At 50.3% G+C, this 20,977-nt stretch overlaps 1 protein-coding gene across 2 annotated transcripts in view; it reads left to right on the forward strand.

Annotated features, from left to right (window-relative positions):
• Positions 1 to 19,037, forward strand: part of DPYSL2 (dihydropyrimidinase like 2) — a 120,815-nt gene extending 101,778 nt beyond the window's left edge. For both annotated transcript variants that reach the window (XM_036450140.2, XM_036450142.2), the window contains exons 9-14: positions 5,875 to 6,031; positions 6,880 to 7,021; positions 9,695 to 9,865; positions 15,287 to 15,466; positions 16,295 to 16,460; positions 18,556 to 19,037. In XM_036450140.2, coding sequence (XP_036306033.1) covers positions 5,875 to 6,031; positions 6,880 to 7,021; positions 9,695 to 9,865; positions 15,287 to 15,466; positions 16,295 to 16,460; positions 18,556 to 18,647 — 908 coding nt within the window. In that variant the 3' untranslated portion in view covers positions 18,648 to 19,037. The remainder of the gene's footprint in view (positions 1 to 5,874; positions 6,032 to 6,879; positions 7,022 to 9,694; positions 9,866 to 15,286; positions 15,467 to 16,294; positions 16,461 to 18,555) is intronic.
• The last annotated feature ends 1,940 nt before the right edge of the window (positions 19,038 to 20,977 follow it).

The raw sequence follows: 20,977 nt of genomic DNA on the forward strand, positions 1-20,977 counted from the left end.
GGCCTCTGTCCTCAGGCTGCAGACCAGCTGGCATGGCACTTTGTCCTCTTCCTGCAGCCTGTCCTGGCAGCTGGAAGGAATTGCCTTTTTGAAATAAAAGTTTCGCCTAAAATAACTTCGCCGGCTCAGAATGGGCAGTGAGTTGTTGGAGACGTTGTAGATGGTGACTGTGAGTGACCCGCCCTCTCCAGGCCCCGCATCACCCAGGCACCCGCTTCTAACACGCCGGTGTGCATGGGAGTCAGCCTCAGCGCCCAGCACGTCACAACTGCTGCTTCCTCGCAGCGCGGGCACGGTGTCTGAAAAGGGGGAGATGGTGGGCAGCCCATTCCATTTGTTTTAATAACCATTCTGTACTCGGATGACAATAAGAAACAAAAAGTGAAACATTGAATGTAATCCCATATAATAAAGAGCTAATATGAGACAGAGGGATGCATCAATGTGAGAGTTACATTGATTGGTTGCCTCCTGCATATGCCCTGACCTGGGCAGGGGATTGAGCCTGCAACCAAGGTACCTGCCCTTGACCGGAATCAAACTTAAGACCCTTCCGAAGGCTGATGCTCTAACCATGGAGCAAAACTGGCTAGGGTTACGATATCCTTTTACTGGGTGATACTTCCCTTAGCTCCTTCCCCAGCAGGGTGGGGGCAGGGCAGAAAGTCACAATGGCAGATGGTCAGTGCTCCAAAGAGGTGCAGCCATGTGTGGTCAGCACAGAGGAAGGCACCGCTGTCTCAGATACACAGCACGGGAGGACTCGCCGTGTCTCTGCCGGTGGGCGCTACTGGAAAATCCTAACCCTACACCTTCTTCTCTGATTGGTCCCCCTGTGCTGGTCCTAAATCTAAAACGAGGAGTTAGGGGAAGCAAGGACATGAGGTAAAACATAAATGAGCACTATTTTCACATGCCCGCCTGACCCACCAGGACCGCAGTGCTCCCCAGAAGTGGCCTTGCACCTGCTCCTCCTCCTCTGTGCCGTCCAGTGGGCCTGCCAGGACCAGGCTGCCCTGAGCAATTTTTAATCTTCCAAAGCACTCAGACATTGGTCCATGTAGTAGGCTCCTAGCAGGAAAGAGACACTGAGTGTGGAAGTGAGTATCGTGCTCCCCAGCTCATTCATCCTATGGGAAACCGAACCCGGGACCTGGACTCCTGGCCAGCCCCCTCTCCACGGAGGACCATTCTGGGACTGCTCTGGAGCAGCTCCCTCAGACTGCATCTTGTCCACATGTGCGGCCCAGTATGGCTGCAATGCCCCCCCCCCCCCCCCCGTGTGGATGGCAGTGTGGAGGCCGTGAGTGCCCGGTCTTAGCCCGTAGACAACCTTCTCCCGCCTCCTCCTTACCCATCCCCACCACCCAGATGCAGAAAGGGTCACAGCATCTGGTGATTGCTGAGGAACATCAAACTCTGGGAACCCAAACCGAGGCGAGACTTCCTTTGACCTGCGGGTCAGTAGGAATGACTCAGGCGCAATGAGAAAGAAGCATGTGGTCATGGACGGAGCCCGGAGGACCACCCCAACTTGGGGATGAATCCTTAGTGTTACGCCAATCACAGCCTAGCCATCTGGGACCCAAAGAGTGGCTCACGACTTGGCTTGTGCATGACTTGGCTTGTGCCCGCCATAAAACCTGTTAGCCAGGGCTCTTCAGAGAAACAGGAGGGGGAGAGAGAGAGAGATGTAAGGAATCTCAGGCAGTTGTAGGCGTTGGCAAGTCTGAAATGTGCAGGCTGGCCTGGGGGCTTAGAGAGACAGGGAAGACTTGATGTTGCAGCTGGAGCCCCAAGGCCATCTGGAGGCAAAAATTCCTTCCCAGACAGCCCTCCCTTTAGCAGCAGACACAGCCCTTGGGAATGCAGTTTGCCTTGTAATGCAGCCACTGCGGGATGGGAGTCTGTTCAGGTTCCAGCGTGTGAGGCCCCAGGCTGCTGCCGATAAGCCTCTCCTCCGGGGCAGGCAGAACCTGGGGCCACAGCTGTGACATTGGGCTGTGAGCTTGAATCCCGAGCTCCGCCTTTCTTTCCCCCGAGATGTCTAGTCCGTTTGACAGAAGTGTTCTAAGGTATCAACCCAAACGTTGCTTCACAGAATAAGTAGCAAGCGTGTCTGTGGTGGGATATTGTTCACATCCCTGTTGCCCTCCTTCCTACTGGAAATGAGTCATTAGTGCCTTTAAAACAAATCAGATTAGAGGGGCGATCCCCAGACTCATTCAGGGAACGTGGATTCTCTTCCTCTGGAGCCCTCTGGAGTCTGACGGCATTACTCATGGGTAGGCCCGGCTGTTGGCTCCTGGCTTGGTTGGACTCAGAGAGAGACAGGCAGACAGACAGAGACCCAGGCAGTGTCCTCACTGTGCTTTCGTGGTTGTTTGTTGAAATCCACGTACCCAGTCTTCCATCGTTTCTCCTCTGGGCTTGTCCCACTTCTTGTCCATGGGGGCGCTGTCCCAGCCCAGCCTCCCGTTTACTCTGCACGAATGCTCTCAGGCCCCAGCCCCTGTGAATCAGCACCCCCGGCCCCCAGGGCCCCGCAGTTCCGGCTGGCCTGGGGAGCCTGCCAGCTGCTGGCTCAGGGTCCCATCCTTCAGTTCAGACGGTCCCCGGAGAAGGACATCGGAAGGTCCAGCCTCCGCCAAGAAAGCCTCACAGCGTGATTAGAGGAGTGCTGATCAGCCAGTGGAGCCTGTCCCGTGGTTCATTCTGATTAGCCGTGATTGTTTCTGGCACGCAGCTCAGTGGTGTCTGTGGCCTCACAGAGGCTGAGAAGCTCCTGCGTGGCTCACCCAGGTACAGGGCATCAAACGGGAGCGTGCCCTGGGATTAGGAGCAGTCCCCTGCCCCCAGCAGTGGCCCATATGCCCCTGGAGTGGGGGTCTCCCACAGGATGGGTTAACTCCTGCCCTGCTCTTAGGGGCTGAAGAAAAGGAATAACCCACAAGACCGCAGCACCTTAGGGTCCCTTGGAATCTGAACAGGAAGGACAAAGCAGAAATGAACCTCAAGCTGCCTTTCTTCGTCTCCAAGTGCCCCTGTCTCGGCTTGGCCCGGCCCAGGAGTCCTGGCTTGGCCTGGGCCTCGGGCAGGGCTGCTCAGCAGTGACCTTGAAGCTCTGACTCGCTCTGGGTTTTCCAGAGGTGGAAAGCTGAGCTCATTCCTTCATGGTGAGAGCATGTTCTGTGCACCAGCCCCGCACCGCCAGCAGTTGTATGTCACAGACCGAGATGAGGGCCACAGTCAAGGGCACGCACGTGAGGGGGAGTCAGGATGCGATCGGGAGCCAACCCCTCCTTGCACTCGGGTTTCCAAAGCAGGGCTGCAGGGCAGATTCAGGCCAAGGGTGAGCAGGAGCAAGTTAAGGGAAAGTCAGGGAACTTTATGGTGGTTCAGGATTTTTTTCTCCAAGTGGTTCTGCTCTCTGGAACTTTTTTAATGTCAATAGAATCTGGGCACTTTAGGGTTAAGAGTCACTTGTTTTCCTACTGCCTGTGCCAGCCTCGGCCTTGGGCTCTGGCAACAGCCAGCGGGGCTCCAGGCCTGGATCCCGAGCAGAGGTGCTGTTCAGCCATTTGCATCTCATAAATGGACTTGGTGGCAGCCAGGGCCTTCGTGGTGTGCGGAGTTTTTCTATTTGGAATGAGCCGGAGCTGTTTACATCCAGCTGGCTCCTCAGACTGAATTCTGTCCGAGAGGCTTTGAGAAGGCCCGGAACTCAGGAGACCTGCCAGGGGATTCTGAGCATGGGTTCCAGGGGCTGGCTTCTGGGTGCGGCTTCCCGGGTGTGGAGCCCTCCCTCCTGCTGCAGGGTTGTTACCGATTTCCCCCAGAGAGCTGTCCGCCCGCCCGCCTGCGGTGGCCTCTGACACCGCTGGCTGAACAGGGACTCCTTTATGAAATTCCTGAGGCTGGAGGGGACAGCTGGGAGGAGCCAGCTCAGAGCTGCCGCTGCAGCTTAGAGAGCCTGTGGTGTAATTATCAGGAGATAAGGCCTTGGAAAGGCTGTGGGGAGGAAAGGAGACACATTCCTGACCAAGAAGTGTTTGGCCCTGAGGACCCTGTGTTTGGAGAATGGGGAAGGGCTGGGAGGACCGCTGGGGGGCGGGGTAGCCCTGTGGTAGGAGGAGGTGAGGAGAGAGGGTCCCTGGAGGTGGTAGGTTGGCCTGGCATCATATTTCAGCTCCGGTGCCTTTCATTAATAAAAGAACACCGTAACACACACTTACCGAGTGCCTCCCTGTGCGGGCAGTGTTCTTTAGGGTATCTCCATCTAGTGGAGAACCCAAAAATTCGGAACGGGGTGGTTATTGGAGTATTGGCGTGGAGAACGGGATGGCGTTTTGGATGATGGGGATGCGGAGATCGGTTTTGTTAGGCCCCCGGACAGTGGCGTGCAGCAGCTGTGACAGCGAGGAGTTCGTTTTTGTCCTTGAAGGCCAGTGCTCCTCGGGAGGACTTCCTGAAGGGAGTGGCCTGGGAAGACGGTCTTAGGGAGATCACTCTGGGAGTGCCATGGAGAATGGATGGAGAGCTGGGGGAGAAGGTTAGGAAAGCAAAAGTAAACCTAAACTCTGACCCGGAGGCTCTGCTGGAATGAGCTGGGGGGCAATGAGCTAAGGCAGCGGTTAGCAAACTGCGGCTCGGAGCCACATGCAGCTCTTTGGCCCCTTGAGTGTGGCTCTTCTGCAAAATACCATGGCCTGGGTGAGTCTATGTTGTAGAAGTGGCGTTAGAAGAAGTTTAAGTTTAAAAAATTTGGCTCTCAAATTTCAGTCGTTATACTGTTGATATTTGGCTCTGTTGACTAAGGAGTTTGCCGACCACTTAGCTAAGGGATGGGACACAGTGGATTCAAGGGTGGATTTCAGCCATTGAAGTTGGCATTCGATGATGTAAATGATTCCCACCTGTCTGGGGTGCACATGAATGGACAGAGAAGTACATGATTTGGGCATCAGGGAACAGACTTTCTTTATAGTGCATTCATTAAGCTAGACTAGGCTTCTGGAAGCTCAGAGATTGCAGTATGTACTGCAAAGCCCTTTGTTTCTCTTGCAAAGCCAGCTGTGACTCGGGGTGCTAACGGCAGTTCCCTTCAGGTGGTGACTCACTGAGCCGCTCCATCTCTTGGATCTGTGTTTGCTCTCAAATGCTTCAGCCCCTTAGTATAACATCTAATCCCCTCTCTCAGCTCTTTAGCCAGAACTAGACACCGTGAGGGTGCTGGGAAGTGTTGGGAGAGTAGGGGGAGTATTAGGTGAGCAATAAGGTTAAGTTTGAGGTGCCATGGATCATCCAAAAGTATGAGTCTAGACAGCACTTGGGACGGGATGCTTGAATGCAGTCTGAGAGTGTTAATGATTTGGGAATGGTCAGTGTAGGAGGTGGAATGTTTGGGATCACCTATGGAGTGTGTTGAGTTAGAAGAGCAAGGTCCCCCTAGCTGGTTTGGTTCAGTGGATAGAGGGTCAGCCTGTGGACTGCAGGGTCCCAGGTTCAATTCCCATCAAGGGCACATAACCAGGTTGTGGGCTTGATTCCCAGTAGGGGGTGTGCAGAAGCAGCTGATTAATTAATTCTCTTTCATCATTGATGTTTCTCTCTCCCCCTTCCTCTCTGAAATCAAAATATATATTTAAAAAAAATAAGAGCAAGGTCCCAAGGTGAACATGTGGAGTTGGTGGCTCTGGTGGGTGAGGTATTTGGCCTCAGGTATCCATGTCCTCACCTGCGAGGTGCGGCTGGCACCTTCTCTGAAGGGATGGTGAGGGTCCCTCACATGCTGCGGAGCAGTTGGCTCCTCCCAACAAGGCTGGTTTCCTTTCTCCCTCATGGCCTGGTCCTCAGCTTTGTTCTCTTCACCAGGAACCGTGGTGTACGGCGAGCCCGTCACCGCCAGCCTGGGAACTGATGGCTCCCACTACTGGAGCAAGAACTGGGCCAAGGCCGCGGCTTTTGTCACCTCCCCGCCCCTGAGCCCTGACCCGACCACTCCGGACTTCCTGAACTCCTTGCTGTCCTGGTGAGTCTTGGTGACTTGTTCACACTTCCCATTCTCAGTCTTCGCTCAGACCAACCGGACCTGGTGGCTTACAACATGTGGGCAGACGCAAGCTTGCAGATAGACCCGTGTTCTCCAAACTCAGTTGGCTAAATGGGAACAGGGGATTGCCACTTTGACACCATCCTTGGGAGGGCGATCTGTACTAATAAAGAGGGTAGGGAGATCTGGGGAAGATAAGAGATCAACCGAAGGACTTGTATACATGCATATAAGAACAACCAATGGACACAAAACTCTGGGGAGGGAGGATATGCATGGGTGGGGGGGGCAATGGTATATGTACACAGATAATAATTTAATTCTAAAAAATTAAAAAAAAGAGCTAATATGCTAATGGTTGGGATGCTGTAATGGGTAACAACCAGGTCATTAGCATATTAGCTGGGGCATTGCTCTGGAGACAGGGTGGAAGTGGGGAGGCGTCCAGAGAAGGCGGGACCAGCTCAGGCAACTCCAGGGACTGAGGGTGGGGCTTGAAGGGCCCAGAGAAGGCGGGACCAGCCTGAGGTGACTGGAGGGACTGAGCTCGGGGCTTGAAGGGGCCAGAGAAGGCCAGAGGGTTTGGGGGCTGGGCCAGGAACTCTGCGTGGACAGGTTCCCATGTCAAGGCAGGACTGCAGATGAGTGGGTGGCGCTACGTGAATTCACACACTGGGCTTCTAGTTTAAAATAAAAATGTTGGCCCAGCGACAGGAATGAATGCAATATCCAAAGGACTTCACTGTAGTGTGATGACACCCTAAGACGCCTTACAAATAGGTGCCAAAGAGTAGTAGTTATAAGCTAGTCACCCGTTTCCCTTCCAGTGGAGATCTCCAGGTCACTGGCAGTGCCCACTGCACTTTCAACACTGCCCAGAAGGCGGTCGGAAAGGACAACTTCACCCTGATCCCCGAAGGCACCAATGGCACTGAGGAGCGGATGTCCGTCGTCTGGGATAAGGCTGTGGTAAGAAGCCGTGGTCTCCCTCCCGGGCTGGCCCAGCTTTCCCCGGCCTCCTCTTCGGAGGGCCATGGGTCTCATGTCAGCCTTGCAATGGCAGTTGAGAAAATTCTAGAAGCTGGGACTTGTATGACAATACTTGTTAGGTTTGGGAATCCAAGATTTCTCCTTATATAGATCATTTCCTTCTAAATATTTCATATATGTTTTTTATTATTAACCTCTGTAATCCGTGGAGACTAAAAAAACAGTACCCCACAGTCTTTAAAATGCGACTCTTTTTGATTAGTCAGGAGAAAGCTTCCTTAGAGAGCTGGCGATGTTCTCCATTAACCTTCGGTTCTTGGAAATGGACTCCATGTCCTTAAACGTGTTTCTTAGGGCTCTTTGGGCTCAGCATCTCCACCACGATGACCACAGGCTTGTGGTGGGCCTGCTTTGAGCAGACTCTGACCTTGAAGGGTCTTGGGACTTTTTGCATTTTCAGTGCTTTAAAACAGCACAGGTGTTGTTTCCTAATGAATTTTTTAAATTATGCAAACAATATATCCCTGTTCCAGAAAGAATGGAAGTGAATAAAAACTACTCATGACACCATCTTTCAGATTTAATGACAATTGATATGTTGGCCATATGTCTTTCCATTTTTTTTTGTCAGTGCAAGAGTACACGTGTGTGTATGATATGTGTGTGTGTGTGTGTGTGTGTGTGTGTGAGTGTGTAAACACCACGGCCTGTTTTATTAAGATAATACCTCATGAAAAGGTCTCCACATTCTGAAATATACCTGAAAAACTTGTTTTTCCCCCCTCTATGTTCTTTGAACATTTATGTTGTTTCTGATTTTTTTTTTTTAATGCAGGAAGAGTTGTTTAGTTCTGTTTTGTCAGTAATTTGGTGGTAACTGCATAAGTAGTCTTAAGTGATTTTTAATTGCATGTTTTTAAGTTGAGAAATTGGGTATGCACTTTAAGTGGAAATAATTTTCTGCTGTGACTGAGAAGTTACACCTGCAGTGAAATTTTATTTTTCTCATGCAGTATCCAAAGAATTGAGCTATGAAAGCCTCAGAGCACTTAAAAAAAAAAAAGTTTTTATTGAATTTTTTAGAGAGAAAGGAAGGGAGAAGGATAAGAGACAGAGAAGCATCCATGAAAGAGAAACATCAATCAGCTGCCTCCTACATGCCCCCTGCTGGGGATTGAGCCTACAACCTGGGGATGTTCCTTGACTGGGAATTGAACCAGTGATCTCTTGGTTGTGGGTCAATGCTCAACCACTTAGCCACACCGGCCAGGCTGTCATGCACTTTTATGTCTTACCATCACCAAACAATATTTTCCTTATTGGTGATACATGCGAACAGTGAAGTCGAGTTGTACAGTTGCAACTGGGTATGTCATTGAATTGTACCTTCACAGATAACCACCTCCCACCCTACTGAAGAAATGGCAGCCTCTTGGGCCCATCAGGCGGTCCACTGGACTGACCCAGTGCTCAGCTTCCCATAGGAAATCTGGTTTTGTTACTGGGATGAATATCGCTGGACGTATCTTTTATTATGCTTCTGGGAGTGGTATTGCTGGGTCAAAGGATGTGTATATTTGTTGGGCTTTTGGCTATATATACAGTATATAGCCAAAGTTACCTTCAGGAAGACTGCATCCATTTATATGCTGCCAGCATTGTGTGACATCCCCCAGTATCTTCTTCCTGGTCCTCATTGGTGTTATCATAAAAAATTTCCAAAATGTGGCTGATTTGATGGGTGAATTTTGTCTTTCATTCAATCCTGTCAGTTACTAGTTGGAGTGAATATGTTTTCATAAGCTTATGGACCATTGTCATTTTTCTCTAAACACCAACTCATTTCCTTTGCTCAGCTTTAGGGTAGTTTTCTATGCAGGCATGGCCTCAAATTCTGGTTTTGAAAGGACAGAGAGCACACATGGTAGAGATGAGAAAGTGCAGGAAGGACATGAGGAAAGGTCATTGGCTACAGAAACACAGATGTGGGGCTGAGACCTCTAGAATGGCCAGACCAGAGGCCTAGGTTTGTGCTGTGTCTTTGAAGAGGACAGCCACTCCAGTCTAATGATGTTTCCTCAAGAGGCGTTACAGTCCTGTCAACTTTTTTTTTAAACTTTTCATTTTGAAATAATTATATTCCGAGGAAGTTGCAAAGAGAAGACAGAGAGGGCCTGTGTACCCTCCTCCCATTTCCCCCCATAGCTGCATCTCGCCCAGAGATCAAAGATGGTGCCGTGTGTGTGTGTGTGTGTGTGTGTGTGTGTGTGTGTGATTTTGTCCTGTGGGGATTCATGTAACCATCACTGCAAACAAGGTACAGATGTCCCCTGTCACCACAAAGAGCCCCTTCATGCTGCCCCTGTGCAGTCACACTCATTCCTTTCCCCTGCCACACCTTTTCTGTTCTCCATTTCTGTAACTTTGTTATTGCAAGAATGTTTATACAAATGAAATCATACTATATGTGACCTTTTGAGATTGGCTGTTTCACTCGGCATAATGCCCTTAACATCCAAGTTGTCATATGTATCAAAGGTGTGTTCACTTTTATTGCTGAGCCGCAGTCCACCCTTCAACCTCTTGACCTGCTTTTGGTGTGTGTGTGTGTGTGTGTGTGTGTGTGTGTGTGTGTGGTGTTCTACTCTGCAGGTCACTGGGAAGATGGATGAGAACCAGTTTGTGGCTGTGACCAGCACCAACGCAGCCAAAGTGTTCAACCTTTACCCCCGGAAAGGCCGCATTGCTGTGGGCTCCGATGCTGACCTGGTCATCTGGGACCCCGACAGCGTTAAAACCATCTCTGCTAAGACCCACAACAGCGTAAGTCCTGTTCACTGTGCGCTCCCAATCCAAACAGATCACAGTCTCAGAGACAGGCGTGGAGAGTCCCAGAATTGAGGGAGAGAACTCACTGTGAGAGGAATGAACTTGGCCTGGGATATATTATAATTTGCATTTTGTTGATAATTTTGTTTTTTCCTTAGTTAGGTAAAAAAGACTGACGGTAAGTTATTCTTTTCGTTCTGGAGTACCACAGCCTCTCTTACAGATAGTCTCTGCTTACAGCCCTTCAGAGCCTCCAATCATGCAGGACACTGGAGCTTCTAGGAGTCAGACACCAATCCATTTTTATACTTTGGTGCAGTACCTCCCATGGCAGCCCGTGCAGGGGATCTAAATAAACACTCCTGAGGTGCCCACTGGGCATGTCTATTCTTTTAAGCCATTGTTTTCTGACGTCAGTGCTGCCCTATAGAAACAGCCGACAAAGGCTCCTATTATCTCAAGGAGCTAATTGACTTTGACTTCTTTCCAAATAGAAGAGATACTCCCTGCAGCCATTCTGATGTGATTTTAGGATCTGGAGCTTGGGATGTCACTTGTTTAATTTTTAAAATTCATTTATTGAAGAGAGAGAGAGAGAGAGAGAGAGAGAGAGAGAGAGAGAGAGAGAGAGAGAGAGAGAGAGAGAGGGATTTTTTATGCATTCATTTGTTGATTCTTGTATGTGCCCTGACTGGGGATTGAATCTGCAATCTTGGCATATTAGGACAATACTCTAACCACAATTGTCCAGCTACCCTGCTGAGGTACTCTTGTCTCTTAGTCCAGACTGCAGAATTTGGGGATGCCCTGTCTTGTTACTGGGACCTTGGGCAAGTAACTCATGTCACGTCTCAAGCTCCTCAGTTGGGAGTGTGGGATTTAGATCAGGTCTCTGGATGTCCCGTGAGTCAGTGAAATCAGGGGCCCTAGGTAGAGATGTTAGATACCACTGGCTCTTTATAGAAAAAGTCACGTGTGACTGTGCCTGTATAGATATATCAATGTGCCTGTATAGATACACTATTGAAAGAATATGGGCAAAGGGAGCTTTGGAAAATAAATCGACCCAGGACAGAAGTGTTTTGTCAGAAACTCATGAATCTGGAAGTGAATTAAAGTTCCGAATTGAAAGCTGACTCAATAGGGAATCTGATTCTGGACGGCCCACCCCCACTAGCCTGGGCCAGCAGGTACTGACTCCTTTCCCAGTACCGCCATAGCTCAGGGGCTGGCTCCCGGCATTTCTCCAGAAGGGATGGACAGCCCTTTGCTGTGCCCCGGTCCTCTCCCACTTGAGCAGGGGGGTTTGAGGTGTGGAGCTTGCCTCTAGCCTCTCCTGGCACCTGTGGGTGCTGGGACGGTGGGTGCCTTCCGGGAAGGCTGCTCCACCCTTGGTATCTATTTATAGTTGACTTCCGTCCTCCTTTCTTGCCGGCTGGCTTAGCTTTGCAGCACAGCCTTACGGCCACACCGACTTGTAACCTAATCACAACCTCTCGGGTCCAGGGTGGCTTCTTTACAGGTAGCGGATCCTGCCCAGTGAACCCCTTATTCCTATGCAATTAACATCATCTTCCTTCCCAGTTTCTTTTTCGTTTGGCCTTTCCAATAAAGGGATGGTGTTATTATGCCGATTGGGAAGATAAATAAACGGAGGCTCAGAGAGCTTCAGTCTAACGTTACATAGCTATTTTGCGGTAGAGCCAGAATTAGAACCCAAAATTGTCCAGCGCGCTTCCCTGCCAGACTGCATATGCAGCCTCTGGGTCGGGGTTCAGTGGAGACGATGCTTCCCCTCCCTGCCGCCCTTCCCCAGAGGTGCTTCCTGTGAGGGCGGAGCGGGACTCATTCTGTAAACTGCAGATGACCTCGCTGGGAGCTTGCATGTGGCGCCCTTAACCTGGGTGAAGGAGCAATGATTCGAGAAGACAGGCTCTCCCTCCAGGCCTTCCATCCGAACCTTTCGAGGGCGACAGCACTGCCCTGCCTTTACCGCCAGGCAATCTCATCTAGGACAAGCTGGCTTCCAAAAGTGTCTCCTTTTCATCCTCGCTTGTTTTAAAGAGCCCGCCCTACACACGCCTGTACAGCAGTCATCATTTGGGAGAATACAGACAGGAGGCTGCCCCATGTAACAGCGTTTCCTGCCACAGTGCCGATTGGCTTTAATTTGGAGCTTTAAGATAACTGTTATTGACAGCCTGGTGCTACGCCTCTGCTTGGATCTCCCAGGCATCCAGCCAGATGAGTAATTTAGGGGCCCTGATGGATGTAGGTTAAGCACCTCTGCACTGGGGCCCTAGCTGGTTTGGCTCAGTGGATAGAGCATCTTCCTGTGAACTGAAGGGTCCCAGGTTCGATTCCGATCAAAGGCATATGCCCGGGTTGAGGGCCTGATCCCCAGTAGGCGACATGCAGGAGGCAGCCGATCAATGATTTGTCATTGATGTTTCTCTCTCTCTCCCTCTCCCTTCCTCCCTGAAATCAATAAAAATACATAAAAAAAACAAAAACAAAAACAAAAAACACATCCACCCTGGGGAGTGATTAAGCTGGTGTGACAGTTGGTGGGCTCTGAACTCCCTGTGATCTGACCACTGACCTGTTGATTTTAAGTCACTTAGAGTCGTGGGGCTGGTTCCTCCATCGTTTTGGAATGGCTGATGGCCCAAAGCTCTTGCGGGGGTCATGCTCAGTCCCTCACATGCAGTTAAACTCAATACGTGTGTCTTCCGATGTCTTTGACACTAAAGGACCTGCAGTCTTGTTGGGACAGTGCAGTGAGAAACCAGCAGTGAATGAGGGAGTGTATCTTACTCGCCTGCTTTGTGTCAAGTATTGTAGCATGCGAGCTGCTCTGGTTTTTCTATGTCTCGTGATCCTAGCACCATTCCTGTGAAGTGGGCCTTTTGTAGACGAGGAAGCTGTGGCTCAGAGGAGAGGAAGGGACTTGTCCAAAGTCACACAGTGGCAAATAGTGGCCCAGGATGTGAACCCAAGGCAGATGGCACCGGCTCCAAGGTTGACTCCATTCCTCCAGTAGGGCGCGGGGGAGTCTGTGAGAACGTAGACCGTTAGCTGTGGAGGAACATGACAGAGATGGAGGCTGAGCCAGCCCTTAAAGGATGACCCTTCCCAAGGTCATTTCAGAGCTGAGAGAAATCTCTCAGGGGCCTGCACACATAGGATGCTTTTTGTGTTGCGATTGTCACCAAGTCTTGGAAGGTGGCAGGGCTGAAGTGAGCTGCCCGTAGTCACACAGCTTCTGCATCTCACCACATCTGAATGCCATCCATGCCCAGATGTTCCCTCAGTTTATGTACCACCAGCAGGGCACATCACAGTCAAGGTGAGGCAGACTCTGAAAATACGCTGTGCCACCGAGGACCAGCCTGTGCTCAGCGTATGGTACGTGAGAGGGGAATCTGCCACGCAGAATGTGAGGGAAAAAGTCTGTGAGCCTTGACTTTGGCTGTGGATATAGAGGACAAAATGCCTCCTCGGAGACTATGACCCGAAAGCCGGTACTCATGCAAGTTGGAGGTCTGAGTTCCTGCTGCCTGTAGGGCCAGAGGAGCCTGAAGCTGGGAATTTAATATCCAATGGCTTCCGTGTGGTCATCCAATAGGCCAGGGGGAAAAGCAAGCCCAGGTCCCCCTGGGGGCACTCGGCTCAGTCTCCACTGACAGCAACAGACTGTGCAGGTCCACCTGCTGCAAGATACATTCTGACTTCAGGGACGAGTGACCTAGAATTGATGAAAGACGTGGGGACACACTTGGTCCCTCCTCCCAAGTGCTCTCTGCCTCGTTCCTCCCATTGTTGCCACATGAGTCCTCGGAGCCTCAGAGCAGCACTGACTCTCTCATTGCTGTTCTCAGTCAGCACTGCTGCATTTAAAAAAAAATGGTTTTATTGATTTCAGAGAGAAAGGAGAGGGAGAGAGTGAAACATCACTGATGAGAGAGACTCATGGATCAGCTGTCTCCCACATGCCCCCTATTAGGGATTGAGCCAACAACCTGAGCATGTGTCCTGACTGAGAATTGATCTGTAACCTCCTGGTTCACGAGTCAATGCTCAACCACTGAGCCCACTGGCCAGGCCAGCACCACTGCATTTTGACACTGAATGTGAGCTAAGGAGCCAGCCGGGGCTTCTCCATGCTCATAGGCAGAGGTGCTGACCTGCAGCGGGACAGCTCATTCCCAGGCTAACTCCTTCAGTGCTGATAGCCTGGCCTGAATTCTCCCAGAAGCCCAAGCGGCTTTGTATGGTTGGAGCTGCCTATGTATGCGCCATTCCTGGGCTCAGCGCAGGCATTGGTGCCTGTGGCAGGGCAGGCAGGTAGGAAGGAGCAGGAGGCCTTTGGGAGTTGGAATGGCCCTGGGTGAGCTGAAGCTGCGGGATGAAACTGCCAGTGGAGTTTTTGAGGGAAGCACAGTGCCCCTGGTTTCTGTTGCCTTGCTTCCAGCATGTTTTCCAAGAGGGCACACAGATATGCCAGGGGAGTCTGTGAGAATATACACTGAGTGGCCAGATTATGATGATCTCTGAATGCCTAATAATCTGGCCACTCAGTGTATATCCTATATTATAAAAGGCTAATAAACTCCTCAACCAGGAGTTTGACCAGCATGCAGGCTGGCCAACCGCCCATGTCCCCTCCCCCCGTGGCCAGGCTGGCTGGACCCCACCCACGCACGAATTCATGCACCAGGCCTCTAATACACACACACACACACACATGCATGCACACGCACACATTGAGTGGCCAGATTATTATGCGTTCAGAGATCATAGTAATCTGGCCACTCAGTGTAGACCGTGGAGTAACCTGACAGAGATGAGCTTGAGCCAGTCCTGAAAGGATGACACCCTTCCCAAGGTCACCCTGAAAAGCTTGAAACTCGGTGCTAGCTGCATGTTTGGGAAATGAACTAAACCTCAAACATGTTATGAAGACAAGCCCCTTAAATTACCCCAGTCCTGTCATTTGGGGACTGCAGCTTAACCACATCGCTAGCGGTATGGAGAACCAGGCTCCCCAGCGGGAAACCCTCGCCCAGGATGGCCACTCCAAGGTTAAATTTAGAACTGTCACGGAAGGCCTCTGCTTCCAACCTGATTGGCGCTTCAGTTAGTGAGAACAACGTCGCTGCTAATGCGTGGAATCCTTCTCTTCCGTTTTGTAGCGTGTACAGGTCCTCATGCTTTTCCGTTGGGAAGAGATGTGTTAGACAGAGAGACTGAGTCTTGGAGATTAACGCCTGCTGGTGTGGTCCGTGGGGCAGGGACTCCGGCTCTGGGTCTTTCCTTTGTCCATGCGATGTGGGGCCGTGGGTGCTGCCCTCCGGGTGAGATCCAGCCAGGGTGGCAGGGCGTATCCAAGCGTCCTGTGCCCTCTCCCTGCAGGCTCTCGAGTACAACATCTTCGAGGGCATGGAGTGCCGCGGCTCTCCGCTGGTGGTCATCAGCCAGGGGAAGATCGTCCTGGAAGACGGCACCCTTCACGTCACCGAGGGCTCCGGGCGCTACATCCCCCGAAAGCCCTTCCCCGATTTCGTTTACAAGCGCATCAAGGCAAGGAGCCGGGTGAGTAGCTCGGAGCATAGGATTGTTTTTTAATGTCATAAACCTTTCTAAGCACTTTGAGTCAGAATATCGAGATGAGTACGAAGGATTCAGAGAAAGAGGAAACTTTTTTTTTTTTTTTTTTTAATTCCTGGAGTTGAGAATACCAGCAGAGGAGTCAGGCGTGTCCACAGCCGGCCTGAAGGAAGTGAGACCGACAATGTGCTGTGATAGGGTTCAGGGGCAGGACCTCTGCTGAGGAGCTGGGGGGGGGGGGGGGGCAAAGAGGGGGAGTAACATGGCGAGAGGGCATTCTGAGTTGGGTCTTGGAGGTTCAGTGGGAGATTGGCAAGTCAAAGAAGGGAGACGCGGGAATGTGTAGAGGGAATGTTATGAGCACGGAAAACACATGGTGTATTCAGGGCATGGAGAGTCGTCTGCAGCCCTGGGCGGGAGGCGTCAGGCTGGGCCAATGGAGTTGGAAGGGTATGATAAGGAGAGTGAGGAAGAAGTTTGGGGCCCGATTTGACTATCAAAACAGATCCTTTTCACAATGTTTGGAATTCCTGGAGGTTTAAGTGGAAGTGCATTGGGGAAAATGGTAAGAAATGTTAATTTTTATTGAGTAACCAGTTATGCATGACCCACCTAGGAGGATTGCTGGCCTGGAGTCGTGGAGCTGGCCCCATGCTGACATCTGTCCCTGGCCTGCCCTCCACTAAGGAGAGCCCCCCAGCTCTAATTCTCACCGGCCTCTGTTCTAGCCTCTCTTCTTCCACATCGGGAGGGTGGCCCAGGAGGCATCCTCCCTCCGAATGTGGACTGAACCGAGGGGCCTGTGTCTTGCAGCTGGCGGAGCTGAGAGGGGTTCCCCGCGGCCTGTACGACGGGCCTGTGTGCGAGGTGTCCGTGACACCCAAGACAGTCACTCCCGCCTCGTCGGCCAAGACGTCTCCGGCCAAGCAGCAGGCCCCGCCTGTCCGGAACCTGCACCAGTCTGGATTCAGCTTGTCTGGTATGGCTATGGTTTGGGGAGGGCCCAATTCTGCAGGAGGCTGCTGAGTCTGGAATCCCTCCTGTAGAAGGAGAAGAGGCAGAAGGGAGTGGTATTCCCATTTTCCCCGAAGTGGGACGTACTGCTATCACCAGAGATGTCACTCACAGCCAGTGGCCAGTCTCAGAGTCCTGACATCCGTTTGTATCCCATATAATGGCACAGTGCGTACACCGTGTGCAATACCCCGTACGTTAACAGGACATTTTTTCTCTCTGTAGTATGGCCATCCTAGAAAAGGATGTGGTGGTACTTCAGGATTTCTCTTCTCCCCTAATACGCAGTACAATTGACCCTTGGACAATGGGATTGAACGGTGCAGGTCCATTGCTATGTGGATTTTTTCCCAATAGATACAGTTGGCCCTTCACATCTGTGGATTCAACCAGATGTGGATCAAAAACAATATTTTTGTATTCGCAGGTTCCCACAGATACAAACCTAAAATAGTGTTTTTGGTCCATGTTTGGTTGAATCTACAGAGGCAAAGAGCCCACTGTAATTAAGTTTTGAGGGAGGCAAAATTATACACAGAGTTTTGACTGCACGGGTGGTTGGCGCACCTGCCCGCTGCGTTGTTCAAGGTTCAACTGTATTTTGTGTAGTTCAGCTTATGGAGTGTCAGCAGCTTAACTTTGTAGTCCAGATGCTTGCTAGCTGTGCCTCAGTCTCCTCATCTATAGAATGGGTATAATAGTAGTAGTTACCTTATGGAGTTGTTGTAAGGATTAAATGAGTTAATGTGCATGCAAAGAGCTCAGAATAGAGCCATTTGAGAATTGTTAGCTATTTGCTTGAATAAAAATATGTGATATCAGGGATGATGAGAGGAATGGGTCAAGATGTCAGAGCTTCTACACTTGAAATTTCCTTCCAGTCCTTCATTTGGCCCATAACTAGAACCCTTCCACTTTTCTAGCCCTCTGAACCACAAATATGTATCCAGATTTGTATGGTGTGTTAAACAGTTAATTAGATCTTTTTTTGTGTGTGTCAGATATACTGGTTTTAGAACATTGCTATATATATATATATATATGCCATATACAGATTACCCATTTCAAAAGATTTAATAATAATGAACCTTAGTTTTGTCGTAAATTAAAATGGGCATAATGGTGTTGTGCTTTCTTATGTCCCCAGGTCATTAATGTAAGGAACCATCGTTCCCTTGCTTTTGATTAGACAGTGAGATGAGTAGTGTTAGGGGAACATGACGCCAGAGGGCTGTGCCTTGGAAAAGCTGCACTCAAACTGACTACAGCACATGTGTCAAACACAAGGCCCGCGGGCCAAATCCGTCCCGCCAGGCCTTGCAATGTGGCCCGCACCGCGCTGTCATCACTGCACTCCGCTGCGTTTCCATCACAATGACAGTTTATGACTGTTCAGTAAACCATTCGGCCCGCGATTTAGGCTGGATTTTAGATTTTGGCCCCTTCTCTGATTCAGTTAGACACCCCTAGACTACAGAATAGGGGAGGATGTAAGAGACAAAAGAAAGCCTGGAATGGAGTGTTATTTTACATTCTAGAGGCCCAATGCAGGAAGATTTGTGCAAGAATGGGCCTTCCTTCCCCTGGCTGCCGGCACTGCCTTCGCTCTGGCCGAAGCCACCTTTCCACCTTCCCAGGCTTTCCAGGGGCCAGGAGTGGCTGGGCAGTGCAGAAAGCCTGCATCATCGCCATGGTGACGATGCAAGCATCCCACCTCACCCCTGGCCAGTCAGTGCCTGCATAAGCAAATTAACCCATCATATTTGTTGGGTTAATTTGCATATTCACTCCTGATTGGCTGGTAGGCGTAACGAAGGTACAGTCAATTTGCATCTTACTCTTTTCTTAGTATAGATAGCTTTACTTTTTCAAGTGATGGATCCAATAGGCTTCTGCAGGTACTGCTTTATACCGTCTGAGTCTTTGGCCACCTTAAGCCCATCACTTCTTTGTAGTTTGAACTTCCGGGGGAGTTTGGAGGGGACAAAGAGTGGGTCTGGCCCTTGGAGCAGGAACTCCTGTAACTCTGCTTTTGACCCTCACCCCTCTTTCCTCTCCAGGTGCTCAGATTGACGACAACATCCCCCGTCGCACCACCCAGCGCATCGTGGCGCCCCCTGGTGGCCGTGCCAACATCACCAGCCTGGGCTAGAGTTCCAGGGCCCATTCCACTGGGGGATAAGGGTTAGGGGATGGGATACCTGAGGACATTCTGAGACTTCCTTCCTTTCTTCCTTCCTTAATTTTTTTTTTTTTTTTAAAGAGCCTGTGATAGTTACTGTGGGGCAGCCAGTTCACGGGGCTCCCTCTTGGGCCTCACACTCCGTCCCTCACCCGGAGTCACTGACTTTGCTCACCCACTTCTCTACACATCTACAAACATCACACCATGTCTACCCACTATCCCACTCATGGGACTGCATCCAGCACTCAGACATGCGAAACAGAGCAAATCACCATGAGGGTGTTTCTCATCTCCAACCTCTGTTGTATTTATCCTCTTCCTTTTCATTGGAAAAGAAGATAAAGTGAATTGCCCAGAGCTGCCTTTTTCTTTTTAAATTAAAAAAAAAAAATGTTTTCATTATGGGGCTGGGAAGGGGTGGGTTGGGGAGGGGGGAGATTTTTTTTTTTAATACTAAATTAGAAAGCCTAATTCAATACTAATACAAGGGGTTTGAACTGGACATCCTAATGATGCAATTATGTAACCATAAAGCTGATTCAGGTGGTTGGCACACTCGGCGTGTCCCTCCTGAAAGATTCCAGAATGTCCACATCACCATTCCATAGTCTTCTGGGCTGACTGCTTTTAGGGCAGGTTTTGTTTTTGGCTTAGATTTTGCTGCAGATTAAATATTTTCCCCAGTGTCTCCCCCCCCCCCCCACCCCGTCTATTTCTTTCTTTTTGTTTCCTCCCGCCCTCGTCTCTGAGACACTTTTCTCTCCTTCCCCACTGCCTTTTCAAATGACCAGGTCTACCATTCCACTGTGGTCATAAGAACCTGCCTGGGAGGGTGTGAGCTTTGTCATCACAACCATAGTCAGCTGCTGTTCTTGTCCCTGTAAGACTGGTGCTACCCACCCATCACCATGAGGATGTGCCTGTGAGTCTGAGACACTCCCCAGGCGCAGGGGAGGGCCGAGGCACCCCCCACACTGTCATGCCTGGGTCCTGAAGAGACCCAGAAGCAGTGCCGAGATGTGGCAGAAGTCTGAGGCTGCAGGATGGGAGAGCATCCTTTGGACAGTGCTAGCTGGTGATGAGACATAATCAAATCTGTAAAGTGAGCCCCCAAACCCCAGTGAGCCAACCAGTCCTGTTGAGCTAGTGGGAGTGGCCCCAAGAGCCTGCTATTTCCTGGCTAAGTATCTTTTGGGGTTCCTGGACACAGTGGGGCTTCTCACTTTGGGGGGAAACCTTTGTTTTCTTGTCCCATTATTTCGAAAGACATCACGCAATACAGGGAGGCCTTTTAGACTCTGAAAATTTGGGGGGAAATTGGACATAAAGCCCGCTTTACTTTGCAAAGGGAAACATCTGTTTGATGAGTGCGATGTGACATCAGAGCCACTTGTGGAGAAACTCACACCTCACACATGTGGCCAGTAGAGACCGACGGTGACCTGTGTCAGCACCTCCCCTCTCCTCCCCGTCTCAGTGGCCCTTCACTAGCTGCCTTCGTGCACGCCCCTGTCTCCCCTGGTTTGTGTGGCACGTCCTTCCGAGCGTGTGTACCGGTTCTCCTCAGTGATGTCTGTCCGCAGGCTTTCCTATAACCCAGCTGCTTTTGTGACGTTCAACACCAACACGCAGGTCATCCCATCATTCCACTCGTCTCTACACCCATTTGCCTTCGGGGTTACGGTTGGGGTTTCTTATGTTTTATTACTGTTGTTGTTTATTTGTTATTTGAAAAGGAAATTGCACTTTTAAAGAATAATTGGTTAACTTAATATATTTAATTTTTTTTGTTTTTCTCACCTTCCCTTGGGAGAAATTGGAACCAGTTGGGGAAAAGTACTTTTTTTTGTTTCGATGCTAAGAAACACTCGCAGCTCTTCAGTGTTCACTTGAGTCTTCTGTCTTTCTGGTACCAAGTCCTGGTCATTTGGGTTCTTTGGATTGTTTCCTTAAAACCGCTCGAAGCCTGGCGATTCCCGCAGGCTGTATAAGCATGTGTACCTGTCGGCTTGCCTTGTGTGTCTGTTAGATGAATGTCACGTGTAACCGCTAAGCTAAATCGACAGTGTCTCCGCTCTGAATAACTGCAGTGACTTGATGCTCTGAAACTGTAGGATTTCGTTATAGATGGTTCTTAACCCTTGGAATTGTGATTGTGACACGTGAGGAGGAACTTCCAGTGCTAAAGCTCATCATCGTGTGTAGCCAGAAGAGTACCTTTTCTTTTTTGTAACCACTGTCTTAAGGACAAAATAATTATGGTTAAAAAAACAAATAAGTCTCGTGTTTATTATTCC

The sequence above is a fragment of the Pipistrellus kuhlii genome, unplaced genomic scaffold (genome assembly GCF_014108245.1).
Source record: "Pipistrellus kuhlii isolate mPipKuh1 unplaced genomic scaffold, mPipKuh1.p scaffold_m20_p_21, whole genome shotgun sequence".
Lineage (NCBI taxonomy): Eukaryota > Metazoa > Chordata > Mammalia > Chiroptera > Vespertilionidae > Pipistrellus > Pipistrellus kuhlii.